The 11,673-nt window shown below is 32.1% G+C and overlaps 2 protein-coding genes across 4 annotated transcripts; both read left to right on the top strand.

Moving 5' to 3' along the window:
• The first annotated feature begins 4,115 nt into the window (after positions 1-4,115).
• Positions 4,116-7,084, top strand: LOC114196074 (transcription factor TGA3-like). 3 transcript variants are annotated; one of them, XM_028086587.2, is made up of 9 exons: positions 4,116-4,279; positions 4,723-4,995; positions 5,088-5,162; positions 5,325-5,384; positions 5,454-5,531; positions 5,617-5,683; positions 5,772-6,043; positions 6,158-6,397; positions 6,658-7,084. In XM_028086587.2, the coding sequence occupies exons 2-9, from the start codon at positions 4,870-4,872 to the stop codon at positions 6,808-6,810; spliced, it is 1,071 nt and encodes a 356-aa protein (XP_027942388.1). In that variant the 5' UTR covers positions 4,116-4,279; positions 4,723-4,869; the 3' UTR covers positions 6,811-7,084. The 3 variants fall into 3 exon arrangements, with proteins under 3 accessions (XP_027942388.1, XP_027942384.1, XP_027942389.1); XM_028086583.2 differs by having other exon boundaries at positions 5,751-6,043; XM_028086588.2 differs by having other exon boundaries at positions 4,117-4,279; positions 6,170-6,397.
• Positions 7,085-7,485: 401 nt separating this feature from the next.
• Positions 7,486-10,467, top strand: LOC114162190 (Chaperone DnaJ-domain superfamily protein). The gene is made up of 5 exons (XM_028045995.2): positions 7,486-7,935; positions 8,310-8,384; positions 8,783-8,922; positions 9,615-9,752; positions 10,086-10,467. The coding sequence occupies exons 1-5, from the start codon at positions 7,698-7,700 to the stop codon at positions 10,296-10,298; spliced, it is 804 nt and encodes a 267-aa protein (XP_027901796.1). The 5' UTR covers positions 7,486-7,697; the 3' UTR covers positions 10,299-10,467.
• Positions 10,468-11,673: the final 1,206 nt, after the last annotated feature.

The following is an 11,673-nucleotide window of genomic DNA, read 5'->3' as shown; positions in this document are numbered from 1 at the left end:
TCATATTTTATAATAGTCCTAATAAAATTTAGAAATGGACTTAGAAGTGGTTGATTTGGTGAGTTTAAAAAATGATGTCACAACGAAAGCCGCAACAACGAACTAATATCTACTATTAACCTATCACGTGTCTAATCATTTTCCCTAAACACTAAAGAAGTATTAGTTGCATCTAAACAAAAAGCTATTACAAATTTAAGCCAAATTAACCAATTCATGTTGTGCAAAATGTAATAATTATGCTTTTCAATTTATATTGAACAAAAGAGATTAAATTTAAAGTTACATTTCAGACTAGATACAAACAATAATACCAAAAAGAAAATACTCATCGATAACTATTTGTGATACGAGCCAAATTTTTAATTAAGATGCAATAGTAAAGTGAATTTTAAGTCCAATTAACCTTATAAAAGTGTTTTGTAAAAGTGAAGTTTGCATCCACTTATATACTATAAATTTATCTTATTTTAAGTCGATGTAGGACTTCCAACACACTTCTCTCACACTGTAGTTGTTAGGAATTCAAGTATGAATCTAAGTCCCACATTAAGTAAAAATAGAAAGTTGAACATCATATAAAGATGAAGACTCATAAACACATTGTTTTAAGGTTATGAGTTAAGAGTTGTGTCAATGTGTGGATTGGACTCATGTCTCATTGGTGTTATATCTCTCCGGTGATCCTCTCTCGAAAGATATTTTAAACATAATTCAACTTCACAAAATTTACTTATAAGATAAGATTTGCACTCACTTATATATTTATAAATTAACCTTATTTATAATTTATATAGAATTTTCAACAAAGTTTTCTCTTTGAAATTTTGTAAATTTTTTATTCAAATAAAAATAAATCAATACTAGTCATTCCCGATACACGAATTTAATAGTTTAATTTTTTTTTTAATCATATAATATCAGTACGTATATATGTGTCAAAAGCTGAGTGAAAGTTGATGGAACCAAAACTCTTGACACATGCACAAGTGAGCATTAGGAGTACGTGAAAGGAGGGGTCACAAATTAAAACTTTTTGTTCTTCGCGATACTTGTCTATGCACGCAGGACTTTTGGTAGCATAATAATAATAATAATAAGGTGCCATTATTGATATCATGCCTCAAGCCAAGGGAAATTATTGGTTAAAGTTTATCTCACAATAATTTTTTTTTGTTTAATTTTATTTAGTGGAAAAGTGGGGGAATGTAAAGAGAAATGAAATTGGGCACTTTTTGAAAATCGTCATTTAGCTTCTCCTTTATAAAAGCATACGTAGATGTCGTTTATGAAGTGTCATAACTTTCCCTATGAGATTGGAAGGGGCAACCTTGAATGAATAGTGTAGTAATTGACTTACACAAGAAATTTTGTTATTGATATATAAAGTATGTATAAAGAATCCATTAGCCATCTAAATATAAATTAAATGAATAATATATAAGAAAAACAAAACTCATAAACTTAAAATTTTACAATTTTATATTAAAAATAGTGTCAAAATTTTAATATGTACAACTTATATCTGAGAGATGATTAATATTCTAATCTATTTAATACCATTTAAAGATTATATTTTTAAAGTATGTAGCATACATTCTTTTTGTTAAATAGTATGTAGCTAGCTATAACTTTTCATTTTCTCGAACAAACAAGATAAGGTTATTACAATAAATGATTTAGAATTAAAATCATGTGAGGAAGTGGATATGTTTCTAAATTTGGTACATTTGCTTCAATTTTAATTACTTCAAAGTAAAGGGACATATAAGATTATACAAATGAGGATTTGTAATTAGATTAAGTACAAATTACTTGGATTCAAACCTATACACATCGCATGAAAGGAAAGTTAACTAATTGAACTAACTTGTTTCGGTATTTTGCTTAGTGTACAATATACTTTTTTTTTCACAAAAACTTTTATTAATTATTTTAATATCTCAATAATTTCTTCAGGAAATTTACTTTATAGACAATTATTCTTAAAGGCACGAAACACAAGAAAATAAACAACAAAATATAAAAATTTATGTGATTCGACATCTTTTGTCTACATCCGAGAAACTAGCAATGTATATTAACATGTTACGAATTTTATAAATAAATTTTAAAAAACTTTTCTCATCACAATTTTTTTTAGATAAACCTAAGTGATTTATTTTTCCATTACAATCCCATCATCTGTCTACCTCAATCTTTCAGGGTGCCTATTAAAATTAGTATATCTAAAATTTGTTAGTGTTTTTAATGCATTTACTAAACATATAAATTTGGTCACGAAAGTAACTTTATTACTTTTAAATTAACATCGTTGACAAGTAATCATCCTAATCACATGTTTTTAGGTATCTTACATGTTAAAACTAGTATATGAACAAGGTTAATTCAAAAGTAACATCGAGACCTAACTCGCATATTTAATTAAATAATGGGAATTAAAAATAATAAAACGTTTGGAGAATATCAATTTCAACACGAGTTAATTTAGAGTAAACAAATATTTAACCCATTTTCGTCCAAGTTTTAGTTCAATATGATATTTTAAAATCAAATAATTTATTAAAATTATAAGGAAGATAAAAGTCATTAATTAAAATAAAAATAAAGAGAAAATAAATGTTATTTTATTAAAAAATTTATATGAGAGTTAGATGTCATTTTAATATTAAATAAGATCAATTTTGGAGACATTTGTCCAATTTTCTCATAAAATAACTAAATTTCAGTTTTTTTAAGTGTTTGGCTAATATACTTATTTTAAAAGTAAATAGTTTTTTCTTATTTTAATAAACAATTTCCATCCACTTCTTATTTTAAAATATGTTAATTAAAAAACAAAAATGGCTTAAATTTTTATAACAATCGGCCTCTTTTCTTCCTGTTGACTTTTCTTCCTGTTATCTATTTTCTAATTGCAAAAGGAGTTATAAAAATTGAGTAAAATGGGTTTGTACGGTAATTGTTTATAAAAATAGATTTCAGTTGATAAAAAAAAATTACTTGCATATGTTTTTGAACCAATCATTCTAAAAGGTTAAAAAAGAAGTTATTTTTAGAAAAACCACAGAATAACTTTTTGATGTTTCATTTATTTATTTGTTTTAAGAAACGTTATAGACACAGTGTCACCAAACCAAACTTCTTCTTTTTTAATTTTCCTTTCTAAAACATTTATTAGAAGTTATTTCACAAAACAAATTTGAAAATATAAAATCCAAAACACAATCAAACAATCCACCAAGATAGCATTTCGATTAATTTAGATTCTATGGTGGATTTCTGATACTGTGTCTATGTTATGCTTTTAAAATATATTAAATATTAAAAATTTTAATATATGTATATTTTAGAGACACAATGAAAAGACAACACCAAAAGTTATTAGAAAATCTGGACTTGATTTCAATTGTTAATAACATCACTTTTTTGACATGATTTACAACAATTAGTTTGTAAAAAAAAAAAAATCACAACATTTTCTATGAATAGAAACAATTTAAGTTGAACATAAGAAAATGAAATTCATTAGTGTAACGCGAACGAGGAAGATGCGCAATTTTATCAATAAATTGATAATAAAAAGTGTACTTTGAACACAACAAAAATATATATATTATGTGTATGTATATCCACACGTAAGTGGTGACAAGAAAAGAGGAGGAAGGGATGACAATGTTGTTAAGGAAAGTGGGAGTTGTGAGCTAATAAAGTTCTTCCTTTCTTCTTTTTCATATTTCGTGGAGGAACGTTGTTTCCCTTAAATATTCACACCATAATTGTTAGCATAAAGAAAGAAACGAGAAACCAAAAAAGAATGAGATAAAAACGAGTGATGTGACAAAAAAAAAATGTCTGTGAGAAGAGAACTGAACGTAACTTTATTTTTAATGCATTATTGATTTTTAAACGCTGTCACACTCACTCATTTTTGTTGGAGTGGGAACGTAGCGAAGTTAGCAAGTTGACGGTTCAGAGAGTTTTCTAATCAAAGAAGAAAAAGTAAAAGTTGTGATTAGTTTTATTTACTGTAGCTTTTAAATTTCATTTTGTTATCTTTGGCCCAGCATTGCTTTTATAATTTGTTTGCATGCGGGGGAAGAATAATAAGGATTCTATTAATCAAGCAATTCAGTTACTGAGTTTTCACATCTATATATCTATATATCTATATATCTATCTATATATATTCAATTCTGAGCATCAACTGAGAGACTTTCTTGGAGTAACCAAATTCCGAGGTTGCATATTCTATCGAGCTAGCTGGCTATCTATATAGGTTGGTGTATGTTCTTCAATCTGCAACAGTAGAGTTAGTGTTTCGTTTGCTTCCAATTTTGGTTCGTTGTCGTTTTGACAAACAGCTTGGACTCAAGTGGGTCAAAACTAGTACCACTTTGGCTGATTGCTGTTTAGTTCTAGAAAAAATTTCATGTCATGCATGACGTTGAATTTGCTATGACAGAATGAATACGACGGTTTTGATTGTCTGAGTTAAACTAATTAACTTTATTTTAATTGGGGGGTTTTCTGCGGATCTTTTTTCTATTTTCACCTGCTGACACAAAAACTCTAGTGTGAATCTGGTTAGAGGTTCAGAGTTTTATTTTACAAGCAAGATTTTAGCACCATTTCTGTTTTTCCTGCACATGGCAACATAGATGCTATTTTTGTTGCTGCAAACTGCTGATACTGTTACTCTTTTATTTATTTTTGGGACAGAGGAAGAGAGTATTTGAAGTTTTTGAGCTATTGGAATCAGAATTAGGATTGTAGAAGTAGCGGCATGTCTCTTGTTTGGTGATAAGTGGCATCAAACTAATGTTTTTGCAGAGAACTCTTCTTTTATCATTTGATTGCAAGAGATAAATGAAAATGGACATATACGAGCCATTTCAGCAAGTTGGCATGTGGGGTGACGGCTTTAAAGTTGATGGTGGCCTGAATTCAATTGCTTCCCCAATATTAATGGTTGACACTAATGTCGAGACCAAGGTGAGGTTTTTTTCTGGTGGGTTAACTTCATTTTATTTGAAAACTAGACTACAAGTCTAAGAGATTTTTGGATCTGAATTCGAATTCTCCAGTCTGAATATATTCCCCAAGAATCAAGAGAGCCTTCTGGAGCCGATCAAGAGACCACAGACAAAGATGTTAACAAGGTGATGAAGTTTCTTCAAGGCATGGCCATTGAAATGTTTTCTTGTCTCTTCTTTCGTTGTAAATTTTGTAGTACTAGGATGTTTTGTCAGTGGCAGAAGAGTTCTCTACTTTGCTGTTGTGTACTTGTCTGTGTCTGATAACCGCCTGTTATGAATGTTTAGATGAGAAGACGTTTAGCTCAGAATAGAGAGGCTGCTCGGAAAAGTCGATTGAGGAAAAAGGTAGGATGAATGAAGTTACAAAAGGTAGCCAGAATCTGTCTTCTGATTGTTCCTTTTTGTTCTCCATAGGCGTATGTTAAACAGTTAGAATCAAGCCGTACGAAGCTCATGCAATTGGAGCTGGAAATTGGGAGAGCAAGAAAACAGGTGAACCAAAACTCTAAAATCACCAACACCTTTAATCTTCCTTTCTTTTATCATGTGAAGTTTATACCAAAATTTCTACTTGCAGGGTCTGTACATGGGCACTGCATTAGATGCCAGCTATATAGGATCAACATCAGAAACAATAAACCCAGGTTTGTGACTCTTTCTGTAGAAATTTTTCCCTTTGTGTTTGCAGCACTGTTAAATTCTTCTTAGTAGTCCTTCTGTTACATGAAACAGTTATTGTAGCATTCGAAATTGAATATGGACAATGGGTTGAAGAACAACACAGGCGGAATGAAGAGCTTAGACATGCATTTCAAACTCAAGCACCCGATGTTCAGCTGAATGTAGTGGTTCAGAGTGTCTTGAACCATTACTCAAATCTCTTCAGAATGAAAGCAGATGCTGCAAAGGCTGATGTTCTGTATTTACTCTCTGGTGTGTGGAAAGCATCAGTGGAGCGCATCTTCCTTTGGATTGGAGGGTCCCGTCCATCACAACTTCTAAACGTACATTCCCCACACTAAATCTCATTTTGATAATGTTTTTGTACAAGGGGTGGTGCTTTACATGTTCATGGTGCGGTTTAGATGTATTAAAACTCAATAAAACAAATCACTTAGCCTTTTTTGCAGATTATCGTACCACAACTTGAGCCTTTGACTGATCCACAAATTGTTGGTATTAACAATCTCCGCCTATCATCTCAGCAAGCTGAAGATGCTCTTTCACAGGGTTTGGAAAAACTTCAGCAGAGTTTGGTCCATGACATGGCAGTTGATCCATTGGGTGTAGGAAACTTCGGACTTCAGATGGCTCTTGCTATTGACAAATTTGAGGCACTAGAAGGTTTTGTAAACCAGGTAACTGCATGCCCTTTTTTGTAACTTTTTTTGAGATAGTACAGATAAAACTTATATGAAGTTCTCTAAATACTTTCAGTATTGCTCTCTATCTTGAGGTAAAACTCTAATGCTGATAAAATCTTCACCCAAAAACATGCAAGGAATAGTACATTGGAAATTCTTACAACTTCAAATTTACTAATTCTGACCCATGAATGCCATATTTGGTCATTTGTAACACTGTGATGAAGAACTGAAATGCATTCTATTCTCCACAGGCAGATCACCTTAGACAACAAACTCTGCTTCACATGTCACGCATCCTCTCACCTCACCAAGCTGCTCGTGGCTTGCTGGCTCTTGGGGAATACTTTCACCGTCTTCGCACACTTTGCTCTCTTTGGACTTCTCGTCCATGTGAACTTCCCTAGTTTAGTTTCCCTAACTCAGGCTCCTAGTACTCCACAAATAACCGAAGGTTGCTCCTTAAAGGAAGAAACATGTACCTCCTACTGCATAACTTCAACGGGATTATCTGTTATGTGCTCTGCGAACTGTTTCTGAGTTTTGGATATTAATGTATGATTATGAAAGTTAGTGTACTACCATGAAGCAAATTATGTGATTTGCTGCTGTAGAGAGTATGATTGTACATAAACAGTGTATCATCTTAAGTGCTATATCATCATGAGAAACTTTCTGCTATCTTGAAACAAACTTTATTACTTTACTTTGAATTTATCTCTTTTGTTTATTGTACGTGAAAAGTAAAGAAAACAATAATTTCAATTATATGGCTATACTATACAGGAGGCATTTCAAAATTTTAAAATATATGATCATAATATAAATTGATAAGAAAAAGGTAGAGTATACATGTATTTAGTTTTTACACATGTAATTTAACTACAAGTTATTGTGTAATAAATTTACTAATTTTCATATGATCATTTAACGTGCAGTTTATTTATGATTTTTTTTAATCAATGTTTGTTTATTGTACTATCACAATAAAAAAATTTAAAAACTTAATTGATAAAAATTCAGAATCAGTAACTCTAGTCCACAAGTTTCCCGGGAAAAATATTCGCGGCTCTCATTCACCAAAAAATGAAAAAAGAAAATCATTATTTCATCTCTAAGAAGAGTTGCAGAGCAAAACTTTGAAGATTCTGTGAGATTCATGAGTGTTAGTTATCGTTGAGGGGCCCAGAACCTCTTTTCTTCGTTCACGTCTTCCACTACCTACAAGAAAGGGTTTTGTGCTTGTAACTCGAATTGGCACCGAGTGGAGAGTTTCAAAAATCAGGGGGAAACTATGAGCAATCTGAGAACCCTCTGTAGACCTCATACGGTGTTCTCTTTTATTAGTTGCAGACACCAGTTTCGATCTATTTCGTTTCCAAACCCTAATTGGAAGCCCCGTTTGCCGACGCCGTTTTTGTACTCTACAATCGGTTCTTGGGGTTCGAATCCATGGTTTCGCGTGAATCAGAGGAGAACTGTGGCCAAGGCATCGAATTGGACTGAACAAAAATCCCCATATGAAACTCTTGGTAATTTTTACTTTCAAGTTTGTTGACAATTCGCGTTACTGAGAAAATGGGGAAAAGAAAACCGGCTTTGAGGTAAAAAAGGATTCTTAGAAAGAGAAGAAATGATGGGTAACGCTGAAATCGAAATTTCTTAAGCCCTAATCAAGTCAACTTTTTTCATAGGAACTTACTGCAGAAGAAAATAAAAGATAAAATTATTTAAACTTCTTTCATTAACTCAACATGTTTTTTTTTCTGCTACAAGTGTTTAGCGAGAATCTAAGCTTTAGGAGTGGAAACGAATGTCTTTTTTTCTGTAGGAAGAGAATAGAGATGGAAAATTCCTCTACATACTTGTTTGACAGTTCCTTCTCCAATTGTCTGGTGAACAACAGAATTGGAAGGAGATGCTGATGAGGAGCAGATAAAAATTGCTTACAGACGCTTGGCCAAATTTTATCATCCAGATGGTGTGTACCTCCATCTTAGCTACTTGCTTTCATGAAGTGTCATTTGAAATGTATCTATCAATTTGATATTTAACTTTGCTGGTTGTGGTGGCCTGATGCTATATCTTGCAGCAATATATTATTATGTTCATTCAAGATGAAGCCAGGCAACTACTTATAAGTTATGATTTTGAGTTTCTACATCTTGTTTCAAATGCTAGTCTTCTGGAACGTGGGAAATATTTTGTTTTTCTTCACAAGAATGTTTCTATGAAGCAGTTATGGCTAGTGACTGTTTCTTCAACTGTGTGCCACACGACTTAGTTGTGAAACAGCTTTTCTCTGCTGGTATTGTTTATAAAAGTGGAGTATAATCTCTTGATCAAGACGTACTAACTCTGTTTACTTTACTCTTTAAGTCTATGATGGCAGAGGTAACCTTGAAGAAGGTGAAACATCAGAAGCTAGATTCATCAAGATTCAAGCTGCTTATGAATTGCTTATAGATGGAGAGAGGCGAAGACAGTATGATATTGATAACCGGGTGAACCCTATGAAGGTAATAGTTTTGCGGCTGTTTATTATCAGTTGTTGACTGGTCACACCTGTTCATTTAGAATTCTAATTTACACTTGTTTGTACTTCTGAACGAGTATGGATCTTGTTATATGGTATTTTAAGTGGATCATAATATGTTGTTGTTCCTAGTATCAAGCGTGAACAAATTCTTTTGAGCAATAGTGTTGATGTATTACCTTCAATTTCTCCTATTTTTAAGGTGGTCAGTAAAACTATATGTTTTATATGAACAGAAAACATAACGTTAATTAAGGTGGTCAGCAATCTCCAATGTCTCCTATTTTTAAGGTGGTCAGTAAAACTAATATGTATGAACAGAAAACATAACGTTAATTAAGATGTATCTACCATATGAACTGTTTGGCAACCATAATCTTTAGATGTTAATTGATGTTAATGAACAGTCAAAACCGCTTCAGTTTTTAATCCTTTAGGAAGGAAAGAACTTCATTGAATAACTACTTTTTCACCTATGTGTACAGAGAATATACTTCTCATGTTCTGTTTTCCAATTTCTCGTCAGTATAACATCTAAAGCAGAACAGCGCCTCTGATTCTCCAAGCATTGTTTTTACTATCTTTTAAAATGGATAATAATGGATGTACACTTCTGTAATTAGAATATGTTTACTTTTCTTATTCTTGACCACTGTGCTTCTTTGTTTTCTTCAGGCATCTCAGGCATGGATGGAGTGGCTTATAAAAAAGCGAAAAGCTTTTGATCAGCGGGGTGATATGGCAATTGCTGCTTGGGCTGAACAGCAACAGCGCGAGTTAAATCTTCGCGTGCGTCAACTTTCTCGTTCAAAGGTATTGTGGTATGCTTGAAAATGTTGCCATCTTAATGTAATGTAGGCTTGAATGGTTTGTCAAGAAGACTAGGTCAGAGTTTTGTCAAATTTTCTTCCAACCATAATCAACATTACAACCTGGTTTTCTTACGTGAAGTAAGTCCGTCACTTCCATGTTTGAGTGAACTTAAACTATAAATGATCCTAGCTTGGTATATAACATGGCACATCTGTTTTTCTCTGGAGAATGGGTGTTGGAAAGAATCAGTATTATCACATATTTCATCTGTTCTCTGAGCAATGTTCCAATTTTTTCTATGCATCTAATTGGAATTATTTTACATAATCTCAGACTGATCCAGACGAAGCTAGGAGGATTCTGGCAAGAGAGAAGAAGGCCTCGGCCGATTATTACTCGAATACCCTTAAAAGGCACACACTTATACTGAAGAAGAGAGATTTGATGCGAAGAAAGGCCGAGGAAGAAAAGAAGAAGACTATCAGCCGGCTCTTGGCAGCAGAAGGTCTTGAACTTGATGATTCAGATAGTGATGAGGCACTCTAGTCAACATAGGGACTTTCTTTCCACAAACCAATACCTAATATTTGATTCAAATACCTTGATGTCTCCCTCAGCAAATCCAATTATTTTGTAATTATTGTTCACAAAAGATATATGTACATATATTTATTATTTTAATCTCAAATGAGAAGCTGGTTTTTCAGTTGTATTATATCACTATTATGATGATCCGAAATTTGGAGAAGTCTAAGATAACTAGTAACGTTCACCTTAGATTTCTGTCCACTTTAAGTTGTTGAATACTATTATGCATGTTGAAAGTTAAATTCCTTTTGTTTGTTCATCTTGGGGAAAGAAAGTGAAGGATTAATTAGACGTCTTCGGATTTTTTTTTTTTCTTTGTGGTCTGCGGAGAATAGTTAATTTATATTTACAGGAGTGAATGATTGACATTTTTGCGAATTGTTTAATTTATTTAAATAAATTCTATGGAGAAACTTCATCAAAAAATTAATTCTGTTCTATTTAAGAATAAAAAATCTGCCATTTACTTAAAAACGGAAAAGAGCTTGCATAGGCAAGAAGTGTCAACTCGAATCGTGGATTATGTGAGTGCACATTCTAATGACCAACCAACAAAAAGAATGACATAATTTTGTGTTTTTCTGTTAATTCACTTTTTTGTTTTTGTCTTCGTAAGTAAGATTTATACGTGAACAAAAACCAAATAATGGATGTTAATCCTAGGAAAATAACAATGTGAAAGTGTAACATATGTAATCTGTCTTAATGTTGGGGGAATGAAAAATAAAACATGCTAGCTAAATTAAATCAACTAAGAATGATTTAAATGCAATGCATGAAACTAAACATAATGCAGAAACTACTCGTAATCAGGGAGCATGATTTTCTACATGAACAAGATGATGCAATGATCTCTAAAACGAATTCTAATGCATGGAAATTATGTTTGAACGCTTAAAATGCAAGTTAATATGTAAAGAAACACATTCTACCAATTAAAACTAAGTAAAACAATGCAGAACTATGAAAACGAAATTTGTTTTATGAAATGCCAAAGAGAAAACCTAATTTTCACAAGGTGTCTGACAAAATGACTAAGTGAAAGCAAAATGTGTTTTATCCAATAGAAATGCTTTGAACACATTCATATACCTAAACCTACTTATGATATGAATGCAGAACTGTCTAACAATGTAAAATTCACAAAATCCCAGATGAAAACCAAATCTGGAAGCAAAACCAGTGTATCAGCATTCAGCTTATAACAGCAAATGTGCATCACTATACAGAACTCTCTTGAATGGTAAAATGCACATGCAAACATATTTAAATTCATCATATTTAACAACTGGAACATAGAATTCATCAAAATAAACTGCAGAATTGAAATTCC

This window comes from Vigna unguiculata, chromosome 9 (assembly GCF_037176805.1).
Source record: "Vigna unguiculata cultivar grain cowpea cultivar isolate G323 ecotype 2 chromosome 9, ASM3717680v1, whole genome shotgun sequence".
NCBI classification, from domain to species: domain Eukaryota; kingdom Viridiplantae; phylum Streptophyta; class Magnoliopsida; order Fabales; family Fabaceae; genus Vigna; species Vigna unguiculata.
This window is presented reverse-complemented; position numbering and strand designations above follow the sequence as displayed.

Coding starts and splice junctions, on each gene's coding strand:
- LOC114196074 (XM_028086583.2), top strand. CDS start 4,870: ATGAAAATGGACATATACGAGCCATTTCAGCAAGTTGGCATGTGGGGT. Junction 5,385..5,453: donor AAAGTCGATTGAGGAAAAAG/GTAGGATGAATG, acceptor TGTTCTCCATAG/GCGTATGTTAAACAGTTAGA. Junction 5,532..5,616: donor TTGGGAGAGCAAGAAAACAG/GTGAACCAAAAC, acceptor TTCTACTTGCAG/GGTCTGTACATGGGCACTGC.
- LOC114162190 (XM_028045995.2), top strand. CDS start 7,698: ATGAGCAATCTGAGAACCCTCTGTAGACCTCATACGGTGTTCTCTTTT. Junction 7,936..8,309: donor ATCCCCATATGAAACTCTTG/GTAATTTTTACT, acceptor GGTGAACAACAG/AATTGGAAGGAGATGCTGAT. Junction 9,753..10,085: donor GTCAACTTTCTCGTTCAAAG/GTATTGTGGTAT, acceptor ACATAATCTCAG/ACTGATCCAGACGAAGCTAG.